This window comes from Homalodisca vitripennis, chromosome 5, assembly GCF_021130785.1.
Source record: "Homalodisca vitripennis isolate AUS2020 chromosome 5, UT_GWSS_2.1, whole genome shotgun sequence".
NCBI classification, from domain to species: domain Eukaryota; kingdom Metazoa; phylum Arthropoda; class Insecta; order Hemiptera; family Cicadellidae; genus Homalodisca; species Homalodisca vitripennis.
The window spans coordinates 73,971,110-73,992,367 of record NC_060211.1 but is presented as its reverse complement, the minus strand read 5'-3'; the positions used below and the strand labels follow the sequence as shown (position 1 = coordinate 73,992,367).

At 33.0% G+C, this 21,258-nt stretch overlaps 1 protein-coding gene across 2 annotated transcripts in view; it reads left to right on the top strand.

Annotated features, from left to right (window-relative positions):
• The window catches only part of LOC124362366 (segmentation protein Runt-like), a 65,997-nt gene that overhangs the window by 24,233 nt on the left and 20,506 nt on the right, over positions 1 to 21,258 (top strand). For both annotated transcript variants that reach the window (XM_046816804.1, XM_046816803.1), the window contains exons 2-3: positions 12,039 to 12,152; positions 12,501 to 12,605. In XM_046816804.1, coding sequence (XP_046672760.1) covers positions 12,039 to 12,152; positions 12,501 to 12,605 — 219 coding nt within the window. The remainder of the gene's footprint in view (positions 1 to 12,038; positions 12,153 to 12,500; positions 12,606 to 21,258) is intronic.

Here is a 21,258-nt window from a genome sequence, read left to right as displayed (position 1 = left end):
ACCTTAGGTTAGCGCACTAGGAACGAGGAGTCTTGGTACCGTCTAGCTTTTTAAATCCACGCCCTAGAAATATAATTAGTTACAGAACTGTGTGGTATGAGGACTATTTTTAACTGACTCTGACTATACTGTTCTCCGTGTTTGTTGTGTGTCTTCCTTTGTGTGGAGTCAGTGGTACTGAATAAAAATTTTGTATAAAAAAAATCATGGAAAAAGTATAGAGAATTTTGTTTGTTTATAAATAAATGGTTTGAATGACAATCAAGTTGTAAAATGCTTTCCTCATAATGAATATTAAGCGTACTGGCAAAAGTTGCGATACATTCAAAACATCTTATATTTTCTCCATCAGTGTCAGCTGTATGAGATGAAACAACGAACACTGGTATGAAAACGTCCTGTAAAGCGCCGCTCGGACAACTCTCGGTTACTGGTGACGTCATTCAAACAGGTGACGTGTAAACAAGTAAACAAGGGAGTATCTGGAGACAGGGTGAGGGCGGGAGCTTGTCGTGTAGGCATATCGAAATTGATTGGCTGCTATGGTTCAGCGATTTGGCTCAACAAAATGGCATTGTATGCGCGGAGCTCTGACGGGTAACAATATTAGATTTGTAAACGTTGCCAGAGCAGGGGTGAGGGGGGCAACGAACTCAAAACGCGAGGGTTGACGTGACTGCCACCGTCGCGTTGAGTCGACTTGAACAAAATCAACAACCAGCCTGTGCCGGTAAAGCGATAAGTTCGATACGTTCTGAGTTGACTGAGTTGACACACTCTGGTACACAATACTCGCTGACCCACATCACCCGTGACTCCGCCGGCGTGACTCCGTGCTCCTGGTCACGTTTGGGTTGTTTACGATCAAAAAAGTTATTGTGATGTTATTGAAGATTCGAGTTTATTGCAGAACTGGAAAATTGACTATGTAAATATTACATGGGCAGAAAAAGTTTCTGAAATTAAAGATAGAAAAGGGTTGACGCATATCTTAATTCATTAATTGAGCGTAATAAAGGTAGGTACACTAGTTGATAAGGTAGCCAGAACAAGAGTATGAAACCCATAGCCTCTATTTTGGAATTTATAGAATTATTTAGGTCATCTATACGTTTTGCGTTTGTAAAAGTGTTTAGTGCAGAGTGTCAGAAATGTTTTACTCAAAGACGCTTGTAATGAAACTGTTATTACGTTATTAAGGACTCTACAGCCACTGGACATAAACGTGTCGTTGTCAATCCGCCTGTACGCGTGTGTGGTGACCTTTGATATAAAGGTCCTAGAGATTTGAACTTCGTTGAACTAGGTTCTTTTAAGTCCAAGGGAGAATCCCATTGATTTTAGGGTCAAAAGGTAAAGGGGCAGTCAGTCTGAGCGATAATTCTTTCATTATATTCTGTCAGGCCTTTGTTCTATCAGCTCCGTTCTATCGGTTTGTTTACGTATTACACTCATTGTTTTAACCTAGACAAGTTTTAATTTTCCTTGTAATAAGGCCTAAATAAAACGCCGAACCCCTAATTATTTTTGTTCAACATATGTTTATTTTACATATTTTTTGTAACAATCCATTGTTCTGTCTTGTTATAATAACATGATTAACTATATGAAACATCTACTAATTAACGTTTAATAATACCAGTTACTGTTATAGAAACTTTGGTCTATAAAGTCATGTTTATTATAAAAGACTTTATTTTTTCAAATTTTAAACTCAACCATAAACCTTAATTTTAAGTTTCGGAGTTTGAATTTATAATATATACATATATAATATATACTAACTTTTATACATATATATAATGCAATTAAACTATATTGATTATTTTACAAGTTACGTTGGAAAAATACAAGATAAGACAAGGGTTAGATAGTTTTTTAACAAGTTATTAAATTCATAAATTAATGAAGTTTATTAAAATTAATAATAAAAAAATAAAAAAAAGAATCAATAGGCCACAGGAATCTTTGTACGAATATGTGTGAATATGAGGCCATGGCACAACACCAATAAATTTGTCAACAGCAATAAAACATGTATGTAAGATGACAAATGTAATTGGTGAACGTAAGATAATTTAAACAAGTCACTGTATGAAAAAGATAATACTAATTGTACATCGTAACTTTAAACAGGTGATGCTGCATTAAAATAAGTATTAAAGAGTTGCGGGAATTTAAATTCTGGTTTTGTAAACAGGTTTGTGATCAACAATTTCACTGTCAAAGATTAATTAAAAATAGAAGCTAAATGATAATAAAGTGGAGAAATTCTAAAAAAATAAGTATAATTTAAAAATTTCAACCTTTAGTTATTTAATGTAAATGTTTTAAAGCGTAAAACAAACATTTTTAATGAACGGAAATTGTTTTGAAACCTAACGGTTAAGAATCCAATTGAATTGCAGAGTCAAAGAAGGGGAAGAGAAAGGTCCGGATATTTTTGTGGACCTTGTATTTACCGTATTAAAACGTTGTTGGCGAGGAACTGGAGATTTGCATGACTCCCCCAGGAAACGATGTAGGGCTACTTCTTTATCCGACTCCACTGCTTTCTTCAAGGAGGAATTATTTGTACAAGTGGGGTGGATTTAAAAGATCCCTTAAGCACTAACAAGGCGGGGAGGGGGAGACAAAATCGGGAATCAATTAGAGCCAGACGGACGCATATTGAGCAGGCCGGGCTGATCGGTCGTTGGCCGCCGATTGCCCGCACTGCGGTGTCTACATCGGCCGGTTCTGTCAAGTTTCTGTAACTACTGTCAGCATTTGTCGGTCGCGAAAAGTATGCCAAGGTCTACGTTCTGATCTATTCTAATAAATCCCGCTTACGATACCTCTCTAGTGGTCATCAATTGGTCCAATTTTGTTCGCCATTGCCTTTAACAAATCTGCTACTGAAGAAAGTAGAAAATATTAAATTCTATGATAGACCCTATTATACAGTACGGATGTTAGCACAGCAACTGAAAACCAGGTCTCTCCTACAGTAATGATGAGATCCAGAATTGGAACTGTTCGTAAATAGCTGTCTGATTTGAACTTCTTCCAATGTGGATCTTGATCCTAGAGGAAGATTATTTGGAGGTTAATCAATTTTTTTTATAAAAATATTCAGAATCAGGTAAAACATATTGTTACCAGGGAGGAATAGTGTAAATTTTACTCACACTGCAAAAAAAGTAATAACATTACTTCCTTTACAGAGATTTTTAATTTCAGTTACCCTGTTGCATGCATTTAAATGTAACACAACGCTCTCCAAATCTAATTTGTTTGGCATTTTTGGATAGCTTTCAGGTAGTGGAGAAACTTAAATGTTTTTTAATTAATTTTAGTGAAGTACATTTTTCAGTTTCTTTTGAATTTCCATTTTAACGTATATATTACAAAGGTAGCTGTTGTATACGTATATAGATATAAAAAACTACCGAGTAATTCCAATTTTAATTTATATTTAAAATTTGTTTTTAGAGACGTTTTATTAAGTACTTTTATTAAATACTCAGGATGGAAGTAATACGTAACTTCTGTTATCCTTGTCGTCATAGGTTTACGAATTATAAAAAAATTACTATCTTAATGAAATAAACTCAGCAATAATAATAAAATAATAATAATAAACTCAGGAGGGGATGTAAAAAAGGACTTGGGTTGGCATTTTCTGTTGGTAAAAGTTGGAAACTGGATCCTTCTTTTTTCCAGAATTTATATTTTACAGGGTACGTGGTCATCTCATGTCAACAAACTACACGCTGAATCATGTGTTTTAGTTTATTTAGAAGAACGTTTTATCAGACGTCAAAACAGACTAACAGATTTCAATATATCCGTTTTAGCAAAAACCAACCAATATGCAACCAGTCTGTATTAGATTATTTGTTATCTCTAAACAAAAGGGAATCAATTAATCATTCTCCCAGAGCAAAGTTATAAAGTATAAAAGTAAAAATGAAACTAATCATGTTTTTGGAGTATTAATAATAAATCATTTAAGCCTGATAATAAAAGCAATAATACTTCATAAGAACATTAAACACTGGACCAGAAAATAATATTTTCTTAGGACATTAAAAGGGCAAATGGATTAAAAGTGATAAAGTAGAAAGTGAAGCCACGATAAACCACACAGTTGGTTGCTGCAGCACAGCGGGCCATAACCGGCCTGGTATCGGGAAACAATAGAGAAACAACCAGAGAGAGTTGCCAGCCATTAAGTGAGAAAGTGAAATTGTAGCAGAAGAAAACATAGCAGGATTTCTTGGCACTCTCGTGTTTCATCTCCCGGGGCTCACCGCATAACCGTAATTTTCTGGTGCCCCCGCTGCGGTCTCACTCCTCCACACAGATCCGACCCGGAGTTCTTCTGTATTCGCTCAATTATGCAATTTCAATTCGCTTTTCAATTTATTTTCACCGTTTCTTTTCCAGACCGAGATTGGTTTCAGTTAGGCAGATTGGTTTTCTTTCCAACCCAGAAAACATTACAGTATGGTGTTGGTTTTTATATAATTATCGATGAGTTGCAAACTGCTCTTACGCGGAAAAATTGTTATATAGATAATTTTACGTTTATTGGTGTAAAACAATATAATTGTTTGAACATGCGTTTAAAAATTAAGAATCTTACAGACCATGAAGGTCGCTGGAGAACAGTAAATAATGTAACTTTACTAATAAAGATTTGAACGGTGAATAAAACACGTGACACATAGTGCTTTGCTCCGGATACGTGGTTTAAGGAATTTTGAAAATTTCAGGCGATGAGCTTACTGCATGATATTTTTGTTCCTGCGAAATTTGCCTGGCACGTACTTGAAGAAACACAATGTTTGGTGCTCAAGTTTGGTTTAAATACTTTATTTTTTAATATTGATAAAGACTATTTTTATGAATCAGTCTTTCTTAGATATAAAGCATCCAGTACTATACAGGGCACCTACCATTCTAATCTGTACACTTCTATACTAATTATACCCGCTGTTCACTTTTAATCATTCAGTTTAAAAAGATACTCAAAGTATGATTAACATGTTTCTGGCCTACATATTTCTGTTCCACTAAGAGTCGTCTTTAATGTATTTCCTGTATCTTTTAATTTCTCTTTGAAGAAGATGATGAAGCAGCAATGCGTACTCTAAGTAGACCGAAGGTGAAAAATTGAGTTTTCTATATTCTTTGAATACTTGACACATTATTGATTTAATATCTCATATACAAAAAATATACATACATGTAGCGATAAAAAACATACATACATTTATTTATTTTATATGATGTTTTTGATATGTGTTATTTCAGGTTACAAAATAATAAATTAAATAACACTGATGTCAAACTGACCTCTACAAATAAGTCGAATAACAATGACATTGATACTCGTAACAAATAGTAAAAAAATATCAAAGCATAATGCAAGTGATATTTTTTGCTTTAAATCTTTGCAAAATATTCTTTAAACCTCCTGTCAAATATATTTAAATAATATACACATTATACACTATAAGTATAAATAAAAACGTACTATGTATAAAAATGTGCCGAAACAAATTATTTGTAGTAATTTTTCTCATTACAGATATAATAACAAAAACATTCTTTGCCTTCTGGAGCAGGCTCTAGAGTTTCGCTCTAATTACAGAGAAGAGTCACAAAACAGACTTCTGGAATATGATGAAGCTGGCAACAATAGGGTGGGTCCTTTTCACCAACGCAAGGGGGTGAAACGCCTTTTACGCCACCAAAGGGGGCTCAGTTTAATAAAGTTGGCACCTTGAGTCAGCCTTACAAGGGCAGTGAGGCAGAAACATCCCCTTCCTACACACCTTCTCTCGGCACCACCGGAGATCATAGGGGTTGATGTGACACCACAGGTGGCGCGCTCCTACATTAACACCCTCCACAGAAGAATAAAATGTTTAGGACGTTTAAAACGAAAATATCACATATATTTATATGTAAATATACACGTTAATTTGCATCAACAAGTACACAACCTGTTTTTTTTCAATAGTTAAAAAACAGAAAGAAATTCCCTAAGAAAAACATTGATCAATAGCCGCCCTAGTCTTCATGGAAGTCAAAATGAAAGGGTAAAAACACAAAAGGATAATGATTTTTCCAACGTCATAAATTTTAAACTTGATACTAAACCAACCGTCCGATTCTTAAGTAAATGTTAGATGAGCTTCAGCTTACCATACACAGACCTTTATAGTGGCGACTTTCAATCTCTTTACCAGTTCTCTGAAGGTGATATAGTTACTGCCGAGCGTTAGTGAAACCCACTCGAGAAACTGTATCAATTAATTTTTGTCTGTCTGTCTGCACAATAACTCGAAAACGAACTAACCTGTAGACTTGAAACTTTGCATGAAACATTATTTCTACATAGTCAACGCTGAGTAAGTTTTCTATTTTAAATTGAGTGAAATAAGATTGTTATATCTTTCATGAAACTCAGTTTAGTATATGTGTTCCGTTGATCGACTTGAATTATTATATTCATTCACCAATTTCAATTCCTTAACTCGAAAACATTTCTATATTTTTCTAATTTATTATTATTATTTGATTAACCACACGTGCTGTGATGATTATGTTTATAAATAGCAACATATAGTTAAAGTGCCGTCAAAACTACAAGATTTAAAAATATCTTTGGTGTTAGATTTTAAAGTTTTACATTAATTCTGTTCTTTTCTAAACGTAATGGAAAGGAAATTTCAGATTTAGAATAAAATTATATTCAATAAAATAGAAAAAAGGAAAAATAAAAACATTTTTACGGACAGAAATTATAAATAAAAATTATTCTAGATTAATCATAATAACCCATTTAATTACTGTTATGAAATGAGGTTTGATCAGTTTTAAAAGTAGTAAATGGTAGAATGGTATAAGTAATTGATACTACGCAATTTATTGCTGAAAAGTGTATTATTAATTAAATTCACATTTAAAACAAAATTGTAATCTTATTCCCATTCTTACACATTCATTTGCGATCCGGTTCAAAACAATAAGACTATATAATGAAAACAGTTTCTTTATTGTTATAGGCGATTCTAGTTATTAAAAACTATCATTATACATATATTTAATATCAATCCAAAGTTCTTACACTTTACGAGTGCATTTTCGAAATTTGAAATACATTCAACTATAGTGCTTTTATTATTATGGTTATTTATAAATTGTAAACCATTGTTATTCGTGTATTTAAACCATGTGTTTGTGCTACGGAATTTCGTAATTGAAACTAGTTATGAACAACGAACTAATAATTCGTTGGTTATGAATGTACAACAATGAAAGAAAGTCTCTAAATCTACTAACCACCTTATTGTTAGCTTATTTCTCTAGGATGGTTTACACTGGTTTTATACATAATATAATACAAGTTTTTGTTATTTTGGTCAAATATGCAATGTCAAATTTATATATTTATACAGAGTTATTGTTAACTGTTCTCATTGGTATTTGTGTATAACAAGATGAAACTTAGGACATTCGTATATCAAGACGGCCAACTATGTTATAATAACTCAATGCCAAATGCTCAATAACTTTATGTTGAAATGTATTTTGATTATATTTTTTATATATTTGAAGGTACGAGTATTTCCTTTATTTATATGTCTGGGGATAAACATATAGGTAACGTAGTGACGCTTTAGAATTAAATAATGTTTTAATTCCACAAAAAGTAAATATAAAACAAAATACAATAAAAGAGCTTAACTGCTGATGTAAAAAGTTTAATATGGAAGCACATATGGTATGGTAATGCTTGAGAATTTGATGCAACATTAAATATTTGTTATTGCTAATGTCAAATGTTACATTTTGGGGTTTTCTTACGGAAGTTAAATAAACAAGTTGGTAAATGTTTATTCAGATGATATGGAATTTACAAATTTAAAATACTTATTTGAATATATTGCACATATAATACAAATTTCCTCTTACGTTTGGTTAGAACTAGTTCGCTTTACGTATCAGTCGTAGCTTCCTCAAAAAACGATTTTGTTTTTTAACACCTTTGCTGCAACATGAGGCATTCACAGACGTTAGAACACGCAGAATAATAGTAATGTACATCTACCGCAGCCAATGTGTTAGAGCCTACGCAACGATACATTACAAATAGAATGTTGATTTAAAAATTTGTATTTGAGACTGCTTCCTTTATAAAGGGATCTCCAAGTAATTTCTAGTACACATTGTTTCAGCCTGAAAAATTATCAAGAGAGCATACATTATTTTAAATTACAAAAACTCAAAACCAACTAAGACACTGTACTAAAGACCTCTATAAGGGGAGGAAAAGACAGTGATGAGGCGTTAAAGGGGTTCTTGAGGGCTGGTTAAATCATTGACAAAGTTAGGTAAAATTGAATCAAAGTTAGCGACAGCTCGCACACACACATCACATCAGACTTGTCCCGAGGGAGAGGATGGATGAAGTTTGTGTCAAGTTTTAATACCAGAGATTAATCCAATGACTGACTAACTTCATTCGGCTCAACTTTAAAGTTAAATTAGCGGTGACGGCGGGCGAGGACGTGTGAGGCGATAAGGAACTTGGAGTAAACAATATTCATTTACTCAGTGTAATCGGAACTAGAGTGGATCATAGTTTCTAGAATTTCCAAATTTTTAAAGTATATTGTTAGGTATTAATGTTTCAGGAATACATTTTAAATGAGAGTTAAAATGATAAGTCCTTAGAGTGATGACCTGAGATGCAAATAACTCATATACATAGGTCGATTCATTTGTTAATGAACTGTCTCATCGAATCCTAATAAAAACTTCATGCCATATCATCGTATAATATGAAAATACGATGTAGGTACTAACATTATAAACTCGTTTAACTACGAGTGTGTAACTCAAATAATTTGATATCTACAACGTCAAATATTTAACTTTAAAAGGCTACACCACACTGTACGTGGCTAGTGTGTCTGGCTGGATATATGCTTGCTATGTTTCAAAAGAGGTCCATGTTTACCAGAGACCGTTTATATTGCAGAGCCATGGCCACACATCATGCATGTCCACACGTATGATTTTTTTAAACTTTACGGGCACGTTTCAATTCTTTGTATTGTATTCTTGATGGAAGTAGAGACGCTTTAAATTTAAATAAATGTTTTACTTCCACAAAAATGTAATACGGAACAAAAATTATACAATGTGTCTTCAATTTTAAACGTGTTGATTCCTTTATGCGAATTGCATAGAAAATGCCTGAATATAGGTATAATTTGTCCTTATGATACTACCAATCATTGCCAAAACCTCATTAAAGTTTTTATGAATTTGAATAAAATAAGTACTGAATCATCATTAGTTTTATTCCCAGATATCAAGTGATGGCATTCGCCATAAATCTGCCTTTTAATCAAGCCAAGCCAGATCATCAACACTGTCGCTACTGTCATCATACCAAGGTAAGCCGCACAAATATCGAGATTCACACCAAGGATAGTTCAGAACTGACATCTTTTTGAATACCGGCCGTAAAAACGTAACCTGTCAACAACGATCGCGGCCTGCTCTTTCTTGGCTAGCATTGCCTCGGTACAGCAGACATCCAGACATGCCTAGTGTGGCGTGGCCAATTCAGGTAGTATAGAATGAAATAGATCATGACTTTTTTAAACCTTAAACAAAGCACACCATTAGGATATAAAATCGAGTTAAATAATCCACATTATCTTAACAATAAATATTTTATTACTACATAAAGATATAACACTGTGATAGTTGCGTGATTGATAGAATTAAGGGAGAGGATGTTTGTTATTTCCATGATCAAACCCAAATAATTTATTAATTGGATTTAACAAATCCTAATCCCTTAACAATCAATCCGATTATCTTAAACTAGGCCGGATAGAAGAAACTCAAATCGCCAGGCAATGTACCGATGTATTTAAAGTAAAGTGAGCGCAAACGCCAATAAAGCCCTTTACTTTGATGAATTTGCTGACGCTTCTACTCAATCAAAACCCTTGTCTATGTAGGTGGTGGGAGTAGGCAACCATAAATTATGTTTTATCGCAATATCTAGGTGGTGCTGGTAGGGGTGGCTTGCGTCTAAGGTAATATTACCCGAGAACCAGGCTTGAACACCGGTATGAGCCCGTTATTCTTTTTGAGCGCTAGCAATTGTTCATCTGAGCCTACCATGAAAAAGTAATATATTTCCTGTCTAGAGCTTCAGCACACAAAATATGTTATCATAACGTTAATGTGTGATAAATAATAACCCGTGTAGAGCTAACTCCTCCTACATGTACAACATCTTTTCGTGATTTGGTGGGTAGTATTGAATAAAAACAGTGTATTCTTTTATTATATAAACACTGCTATGTATCCCAACTTAATGTAGAAAAAAAAGTTTAATCTCTAGACGTTGAATTTTGAGTTAAACTTTATTTAAAAATACGTGTTATAATGGCGCATAGAATGGAGATCATACAGTAATCAGACACATAGGCTCTTTTGTCGTGTGGTGGAACTTAAAAATGTCTTTTCTGTACGATTGTCTGCCTATCTGTTTGTCCGCAGAACACATTTAGAATGCACTCCACTCTAGACTTGACCATTTGTATGCAATTTCATTGAAACCAGTTACGCGACTCTTAGTGTGGCGTCTTTCTACCTTGTGTTATGTTATTGCGTGTTTAACCTTGGTATGCGTGGATGACATACGTAGGCAGTCAGAACCAATCATTATTTACTGTTCCAAGGAATAATTTATCCAAGGATTTATAATTTATAATTTATTTTGCTCATTTTAATCTCAACTGTTGTTTCTTCAAAACCAAAATGTACTTTTATATCCAATAAGGAAATATCTTGAATTTGCTACCTCATCCTTTACAATTTTGAACTTTTCTTTTTAATGAAACATTTTTTTATCTATTGAGCATATTTTTGCATGTATGGGCCTGAAAACTGAACGTCTCATATTGTAAAATGTATACATCCTTTCAAAGGCTCCTTTGCGTTCTAGTGATTGTATAGTTTGTTTTTATCAACGTTCTAAGGCAATTTGTTATGAATAACTAACACACTACTGTAATGTAATACTAATACAAAAGTAATAGAAATAATGACTAAAACTTTTAATGTTTTCTGTCTGATACATCAACATTTTGAGATAATCAAGTATTTAGTACTAGTTTATAATGCATGTGTCAAATGCTTTTAAAGATCAGGTGATTCTTTTCGAATTGTTAGAAAAAAACTTATTTTTCGTTATTTTTCTCAACGGAACATTTAGTATATTACTCCCCCTCTAGAGGCAACGGCGGTTGTCATATCTTGTGTTATTAATGTTTTGAAACACTTATTTTCTTTGTTGCACATTGCAGGCTTGTTCCGAGTAACTCACCCCATAAAAAATTAATTTTCTATTGAAATTTTACAGCAAACATAAGAAGTCTTAAAAGTTTATCTATGTATTGTGTCATCATATTTATAAGCTCATACAAAACTAAGTATCTTGATGGGAGAAAATGTATTGTGGACATCTTTACTTTCTGTGTATAAACATTTTTATATTTATATATAAAGAACTTTTTCTATCGTTTCAGCCATGTTCAACATTGCTTTAATTTTTATTTGCGGATTATGCTGTGAAACGTCGTCAGTCATCGCTTCCTTGTAAATTGATCAACGCTTTCAGTACCTAATTACTCATATACCAAAGTTATGGTTGATTAGTTCTTTGGTCGATCTTGCACTCCTTTGACAAAATATAACTGCATTTTTACACGTTTAACCTAAAAAATTATCAACTTCTTGATAATAAAATAAAATTGTGAATTATTTTGCAGAAGAGAACTTCATATGGTGTCATGGATCTCATGGACGTACCTTCCAGTAGCTTCACAGATTTGAAAATCACGTGAGTTTTAGGAATGAGAGCTGAGAAGTCCTCCACGCAATCTTTCTACGGTACTCTCTGCGTTCTTATTTTCGGTCATCTGATGACGTGTACCCTCGGTTTGTTGTAGGGAAGAGCTTCACGCTGACCATCATTCTGAACTCTTGCCCCCCGCAAGTCGCCACCTACAACAAGGCCATCAAGGTCACCGTGGACGGCCCCAGGGAACCTAGGTCCAAGACCAGTGAGTGTTCTCACTTTCTGTCAGGTATTTTCAGAGTTCTCCTGCATGTATTAACCATCCAGACATTTGTATTAACAGAATTGTGAGGTGGAACACGGTTAATTTTTCAATTAACTCACCTTTTTCATACGCTGGCTATTGACGTAACTCTATATAAACCAATTGTCCAACTTATTTTATCAACCATCTTTATATGAAATTAACTATCTATACTACAATACTAGGTTCTAAATCATAGGGACTAATAATATCAATAAATTTAAAATCCCAATATGTATGTGTGTTGCCATTTAAACATAATTAAATGTAACTATAGTTGAATTTCTTACACATGTTTCTTGTTTACAGGGCATCAGCCATTCCACCCGTTTCATTTTGGTCCTCGGCCGTTTCCGTTCGGAGCCCATCTAGACCCTCAGAGGGTGGCGGAATCACTGCCTTTCAAACTTTCTGGTAAGTAGTTCCAAAATGTTTAATTTTACGGTGCCCAGGAATAGTAACATGACTAAATTGCAGACTTTTTTATTGAGGAATTTATAAAGTAATTATTTCATTATTAATTGTGATAAATAAAAGAAACAAAGTTCGTGACGGCACTAGACAATCTACATTCTTTCTCCACTAAAGATAAAACAGGAAGGAAATATTTTCCCAGTTTTTGCAGCTGCAATCTTTCCTCTGAAATAAAGCAGTTTCAGTTTAATTCCACAAATGAGTAATTTCAAGAAGTGCTCTGTTCTTGGAATAGTGCAAAAATTGTTGCTTTGGCCAAATATATATATATATATATATATATATATATATATATATATATAGGTAAACAAAATCATACTCCCATCCCTTATTACTTTATTATTTGAAATAAATAAATATGCTTGCAGGAGATTTTTCGTTAATAGCGTAATTGATTTTATACCTGTAAAGTATCAATTTAGGAATTGAATTACAGCAGTACAGTTTTGAATAAGAAATTTAGTTAGCTCAGGAAGATTACTAAAAGGTTCCTTCTGGTGTTGATTTCCTATTTTCATCAGGCGCTCATGTAGTACACAAGTCGTATAAGTCGTACATACAGGGTGAGTTTTTTTGTCCTGGCACACCTGGATATAATGTAACGGCCCGAGATATCTATGTGAAACCTTGACCCTACCTATTATAACATATTTTTTTTATTTTTAAAGTTGTTGAAAATTTTGCCCCTTTTCTAAAGGGGGCTAAAGGGGGGCAACTAAACATTTTCATTATGTGACCCCTCATTTTAAAGGGAATTAAAAAATAAATCCAATAATGCAAACTAGAGGTCGCTACGTTTATTTTAACAGATTTTATAACAAATTTACAATAATAAAATCAGTAACTGTCTTGTCCTGTTTATCGTAACATGAGTCAACACTAACGCAAATTCTAAAAACAGTTACCTGTTTTAATGTAGCAGGTGTTCAAACTGTTCACCTTCGGCTGTTTGACAGTGTGCTAGACGTGTGTAAAAACTTGAGACAGCATTCAAGAAATGATCTCTAGGAATTGTTTGAGATAAGTTCAAAATTCTTTGCGTTAAGTCATGGACGTCAATTGGCTTTGTTTTGTAAACCAGATATTTCGTGTAGCCCCAAAAAAAGTAATCAAGTGGGTTAAGGTCAGGAGATCTTGCTGGCCATTCCACAGCGCCCCCTCGTGAGGGGTCACGTGATAGGGGTTTGAAAATGTTTAGTTGCCTCCCTTTACCCCCCTTTAGAAAAGGGGAGCAAAAGTTTCAACAACTTGAAAAATTAAAAAAATATGTTATAATAGATAGGGTCAAGGTTTAACATAGATATCTCGGGCCGTTTAAATTATATCCAGGTGTGCCAGGACTTAAAACTCACTCTGTATATTAAGTTGCATTGTTAATCTTATATCGTAACAAATTTTTAATTTTGGAAGGTTTCAATAATTTAGTTAGTAACGAAATGAAAATAATAAAATACACATTAGGATGTATCGCAATACCCTTTATTTAAATTTTTACATTATGTTCTATAAACCATATAGAGTGCAATGTGCTCTATATGACAAAATTGTATAATTTTTATTTAAATGTAGATTTTATTGATTATTTTTTTATATAATGAGAAAGCTTGGTAATAATATGACTGTTGAGGTGTTTGAAAAGCGTAATTATATTCAGTCTGCATTTTGATGCTCTTGACACAAACATGCGTTGTGTTTGTGTTAATGCATTTCCTTCGATGATGTAGATGTACATTTTGAAAGGGTTTTTCAAAAACGTATAACAAAGTAAGTTCAGAGAATAAGCCCCGAGAGTTGTGTCTATGAAAGCAATTTATATACTGGGTTTATTAATAAAATAATTTATATATTATTTTTATATATACATTTAAAAAAAACAATTGTATGTATTTTTTTAAACAACTCTCTATAGCCCATCTACATTACAACATCCCCAAAGAGCAATTTTATTCTGGATTATAATTCAGGACATATCTTCGTTCATAGGCCATTCATAGAAGGCTCTTTTTATAATAACTATTTTAAAATATTTACTTAGGACCTTCAATACACTGGATGAAACTTTTGAGCGGAGTTTTATTGATTTATTTCAATTATATATACAATAACCACAGATTCGATATCCTTATAGCTATTTTGACATTTTATAAACTAAAAAAATGCAATACATTTCACTAAAAGGAGAAAAATACTTCAAATAAGAATATTAGGCTGAGCAAAAATGTATAAATTAAAATAGTGCTCTGTACAAGTTCAGACACTTGGCATACACATGTACAAAACAATACAAACAAAATACAGACACAACACAAAATTGAATGGTTTGTATAATAAGCAACAAACTTTGTCAATTTGGGATTTGAACTCACCAACTATGTCATCGAACACATCTACCTCCTGATTAAATAAATGTAAGTCTTAAGGTTTAAAAAAAATTATAGTATTACATCTGGGGACAAAAAAAATTATGATGGACGCAAGTTGCTTCTAGGAACAAACAACTGAATCTTTTTTCAAAGAAGGTAACTCTGTATTTTACCATAAATAATTTTATAAGTAAACGTAAGACCAGATTTGTTCCTTCTGGGTGTAAGTGTATCAAACAAGTCTTCTAAGAATCGCTGTTAAAATGTCTCGGTCACAAGGAAAGTTAAATTAAATAATATAAATATCGAAGGAATTTGTTTTGTACTTGTTTTGTTCAAGTCCTGAAATACTGCCATTTAAACATGGATCCAAACTACAACAGTACTCCAATCTGTTTCTGACAAAAGAACTATGCAACGTATCAACTGAAACAATGGTAGAAAAAACTTTGAATTTAATATGATAAAACCTAAAATTTAATATGGATTGTTAATGACAAAATTTATATGGGTATATATTTTAAAGAAGAAAATTACACCTACGCCTTTCATTTGCGATACGGTTTGTAGCAATGATTCATTAATTTGATCAGAATGCGGAACAATTTCCTTTTTTCCCTAGAATATTTCATAACAAAGCATTTCTTTAATTTCAAAATTGTTAACGTGTTTAAAAATTTAGTCTTTTATCAATATTTATATAGTCCTAAGCATTTTTTACTGTTTTTCTCCTATAATGGTTTCATAAATCAAAACATTAATGCTATTGTCTTCAATAACAAGTGAATGTTTCAAAAACAAGAGAATAATTGTATTATTATAAGTTCACTGTTATCTTTGTCTGACTATCTATTTGTATCAATGATTTTCGTGATAATGGGATTCTTAATAATAATAGTATCACAATATCTGCTTATTATACTACATTTCCAATTGTTAGAGTGGCATTAAAATTTATATTCTTAACAAATAATATTGGACCAAATGCTGATTCTTGATGGACACTAATAGTTGTTTCATTATAAGTGATACGTTGTACAGATATATTTACATGTTGCATTCTTTAGGCTGTTAAATTGTCTCCATGTATACTGTTATTGTATTAAAAAATGACTAAAGTTGAGTCAAGACTGATGCATTCAAACATTTTTGGTAGATCTGGGAAAATGTCCCTGATTGATAGGCTTCGCCATCGCCCAATAAATTAATTTCATTACGAATGATACTACATCAATGGTAGATTTTAATTTCCTGGATCTAAATTTAAACTTAAATAAGTAGTTGTACTTATCGATACTTAGTTTTTACAGGTTTTAGGGATATATCGTACCTTGGATGGAAATATTTTTTATTTTAGTTAAAGGTGTAAGAGTATATCCTGAGCATTATTTGAACAGCCACCTCAAAATATTATCAGTGTATGTGGACTATTGAATGAGCTTCGTGCAGTCGTTGACCATTTGTTTTAACAATTGAATTGACTCCTACTAGTAATTTTTATTATACAATCAGATCATTTTTTATACTACAATATTTATAAAAAATATTTATAGCACGTGGCACAAATATACGACTATAAAATTCCGTTCTAACGTGATAACATTAAGTAGATAAGAATCTTTTCTATACATATGTTCATTTTTTGTCAAAGTTTAAGTTTTCTTTAGGAGATAATCCGTGACTGAATTTTTATTTGTATACATTTTTGCCTTAATGACTATAGTATGAAACAGTTTTTTTATACTAGTGCAATGTTTTATTGCCTAAGATGTAATTTCGTGAATCAATTTGATATGAGTGGTGAATAGAATGAGTGTGAATACTCTGTGTAGTATTATATCTTCTTAGACCGATCGGATCACTAATTAAAGAATCTGACATAATACTGCACTATCAATGCCCAGTATAGACTGAGAAAAGTCATAGGTTCTGTGGACTCCGGTGTTTTTGAGAGGGAAGGGCTGCCATGCTGGCAGGTGAGCTACGGCAGCAGCATCGTCTGCTTGATACCGCTGCGCACCGTCTCCCAGCAACGCCAAGAGGCTTACTGTACGATATATGCGCTAAACCGATTCCCCTAATAACCACCCGACATTACAATAAAATAAATGTTACATCAATTCCAGCCCTAAATCCTCTCGTCAGCCACTTTTAAAGAAACAACCACGTCGGATTGTAAACAGCGAGGGTTTAATGATAACCGTTCGAGGATTATGGTGGTTGTTTGTATTTAACGAGTTATTTTATTATTTTTACTAAATGCAGACACAGTGAGTTAGTAATTTATTGTGTTTCGATTACATGAAAGAGACCTCAAAAATCAATATGAATGAAAAAAAAAAATAATTTTAAGCTTTTGATTTATACGTTTTCTTATCTTTACCTTGATACGAATTTTCAGTTTAATATCTTATGCTGTATATTTTATTGATTTTAAAAATTTATCTTGCCAGTCACTTTTTTCATGATTTACATTTACTTTACTTTCCAAAATTCAGTGTATGTAGAAAGTTACGTTAAAATAATGGCGAGATTGTAGAGCAATAGATTGCAAAGTGTATGTCATTTGTCAGATTTTAGAATTGTTTAATTATACTAGGCTATTATGCAGAACAGTTTTGAAGTTTAGTTAAGTAGAAATTGTTATATAAATTACTATATTAAAGATTATTTTATTGCTACTATTAATTGTAATAACAGAGAAATGCTGAGACTAGATTAGATTTAATAATAGAAATGACTTTTGGGTGGCACGCTTTTTTAAGAAAAAGAAGAGGTCGATTCCCTTATTCTGTCCGTTCTTATTGGTCACTGATCTTTGCGGTACGGTACCAATAAGATAAAATACGGAACGGTTAAACACAGTATTCGACGCTAACTAAAATTCACACTTAAAGTCCTACGCCCTACACCGCTTGGAAATCAGCTGTCCTAAGCTAACACAATAAAACCAAGCTTCATAGTAAACGCGAATCTTTTGATTTGTTACCTTAAAAGGATAATAAATTGGAATTTGAAACAAATGAGCACATCATTCCAGCCATTTCCATTCATTCCATGCATCCTCTGTTGAAATATCAAAAACTTGTCTTTTACGAGTTTGTAATGTAATTTTTGCAAGCATTTAATAATGTATATTGAAAAAATGGAAATGTATAGATCTCTATGGTTTATACTGAGTTTCCAGAGAAAAGTGTACTTAGCTCTGTATACGTACATAATTGGAAAGAGGCTTCCCTACAATGTTAACCCTTTATTAACCATGTAAGAAGAAAATATTTCCACACATGCTTTTGTGAGCAGTAAATTTTGTTTTTGTGATATAGATGTATTCTGGAGTGTAACACATTCTATCCCAGAAGTTATGTTCAGGAATCCTGTGTTTCAGAGTTTAGTATTATACGATTTAAAAAATGTTCTAATCTCCAATGCTCTATTTTAGGATATTATTGAAGATACTTAATGATCTTTTAATATAAGTAAGCCCGAAGACAAAACTTGTAAAGAGTTCAGCCCCAAGGAAGCTAAATACAGTCGAAATTCTTTGTTCTGTCGCCAGATGGGGAACGATACTTATCGTGTGAGAGCGAAATTTAATTTGAAACTTGTTCCAGCTTTTGCACCCCTTCTCCCCTTTACACCACCCTCTGCCCCAGATGATACAGCCCGTGCGCCTATAGATAGCACCAGTGTGCGGCTCCACATTCTGATTTTGCCTCTGAACATATTTTGTATCAGTTCAAATCTTGCAGATCCCATGCAGAACTTTAGATTAGTGACATAAAACAGTTTTGAAATGTTAATATAAATCCCAATTTTCTAGGTTTAAAAACTGTAACACAATTAATAATTAGATTAATTTTGGTTATATAAAACATAAGTCCTACGTTTTTAAAGGACGTCAACATGATTTAAATATTTTAATGCTGTCTACTGTTTAAGTGTGGCAAGGCAAACAAAAACAAAGTTATTGGGAATAATATATAAATTATCAGACTATTCTTTGTTTGAAGTTTGTTTTAACGATGGTAGGACTGTGAAGGAAATGGGATTTTCCGGACATTTTCCATCGTTCACTGATACAAAACAATCACTAACACTTCGCTTCGAGATCTGCAATCTGATACCTTTCTCAGATAAATACCTGAGCGTCGTAACACGCATAGGTCAGGGTGTGTCTACTCCATGCACACTGTATCTAAAAAATGTACTTAACAAAAATAACACTAATTATTAAAACTGAACTGCAGAATACAGGTTACAATAGCTTTGTACTCTTCAGTTAACCAAATAGAACTGATTATGTGTTGGGTTAGGTATACACGTGAGGAAGAGATAAGATTTCAGATCTCGAAACGTAGTGCTACTGATAGTTTTGTATCAGTGAATAATGGGTAATGTCGGCAAATATTCTGTCCCTGTTATATGTGTGTATATACAATATAGATCTATATAAAGAATGCCTCTAAGAAAACACAAAATGTTATCAGAGATACCAGGAAGAAACAAATTTTACATATAGATATTATTTTATAATTGATCTGTAATACCCAATTTCATATTTTATTCAAGAGTTATTTAATGATGTATAAAGTTTTATGTCTCCATTGAAGTTTTACTAATAACCAATAAAATGAGTCATAGTTACTATAAAGTTTGTAGTATTTCAGCTTTTAATACAACCGGAAATTAAGTGAGCGGAACAAGTGAGCATAATGAACCTGTTGGTTTTCAAAGAAAGGAGAGATAACTTAATATGTTTTCTATTTCTAAGGCCGAGAGCAAAGTCATGACATTATATTTCCCTTAAGGTTCACTAGTTTTACCGCGTCTGTTTGAAATGTCACATGTTATGTGGAGTGGCCCCCTTTCCAAATATACTATATTTTCCCAGTGGAGGAACTATGAAGATAACAGAAAACGCAATAAACTTTTAATTTCTGAGCTACCTCCGGCCGAGACCGGGTCCCAGACGCAGACCCGCGGCACGGCTCCCGGCTCGTTCTCAGTTTTATGCCCAATAAAAGCCACTCGCCCAACAGTCTGGAAACATAAACGGTAATGCGGAAACGGTTTAGTTTGGATTGTAAATATTATAGCGGGCTTTTAATTGACTTTTAAAGCCCTGTGGGAGGTAGCCGGTCCTCCCTCTCCACTCCCCCCTCCCCGATACCGGTAGTTGACACAGAATCCTCCCTCGCCTTGTTCACTGCTTGTTTCAGATGGGGGGGGGGCGGACAAGGGGATGTTATATTGGTTGTTTCTGATTGTTGATTTATCTGCTTCAGCGTTATTGTTGATATGTTGGTAGTTACGTTGGCGATGATATCAGGAAGTTGATCAAGTGAGAACTTATGAAGAATGTTTATTATGTTGGAAGTTTCTCTACAGTTTGAACATCATCATATATGACGTAGAAATGTGTACTTTCACAAAAACGCTTTAATTTTTGCAACATAATTTAAAAGTTTCATGCGCTTCCTAATTCTAAATCATATAATTTTTCTAATATGTTGACCAAGACAATTTTCACCAAGAGAGTTAAATACAACACAACTCTTTATTTGACAGTCTGCTTTAATGATAACAACCCAGATTTTAGACCTATAAAAATTTAAAACCCAAAACGCTCTTACGGACTTATGTTTGGTCATAGAATTGTGAAGAGACGTCTCGATTTAATGATATAATTAAACGTATTAAACCGATTGACCGACTTTGAAAATTTGGATTTATTTTTATTGCTTTCCCACAATAGAAGTCATACATAGTTTTGTTCTTTATCGTTTGAATAATAAAAGAGTACACACTTTGTATGAAAAACAGAAAAGCGTTTGGGTGCTTATTAATCACGTCTTTATAATGAAACACAAACCACAGTTATGCGAACAAAAGTAAGAGCGTAATCATGTTTGAGGTTTAACATTAGCTTATGAGATCAAACTCAAGATTGTTTCACTACATCCGGCTCTTAAGGTTCTAAGAAATTAGTGTTTGAGGAATAAAATTTAATAGATAAGAGAAACAATTTCCAACCAATTTAGCTAGAAAATATCATTAGATCTGTGTCAAAGATAAATTATCTTCAGCTCGGATTCAATATTGATCTACTATCAATTTAAGTAGTTACGACCACAATCAAGTTAGTAAACCTGGAATTGTGAGTTGCAGCTAATTTTAATCCATATCCATAAATACGTAAATCGCTCTAGTACAAGCTAGAAAATATC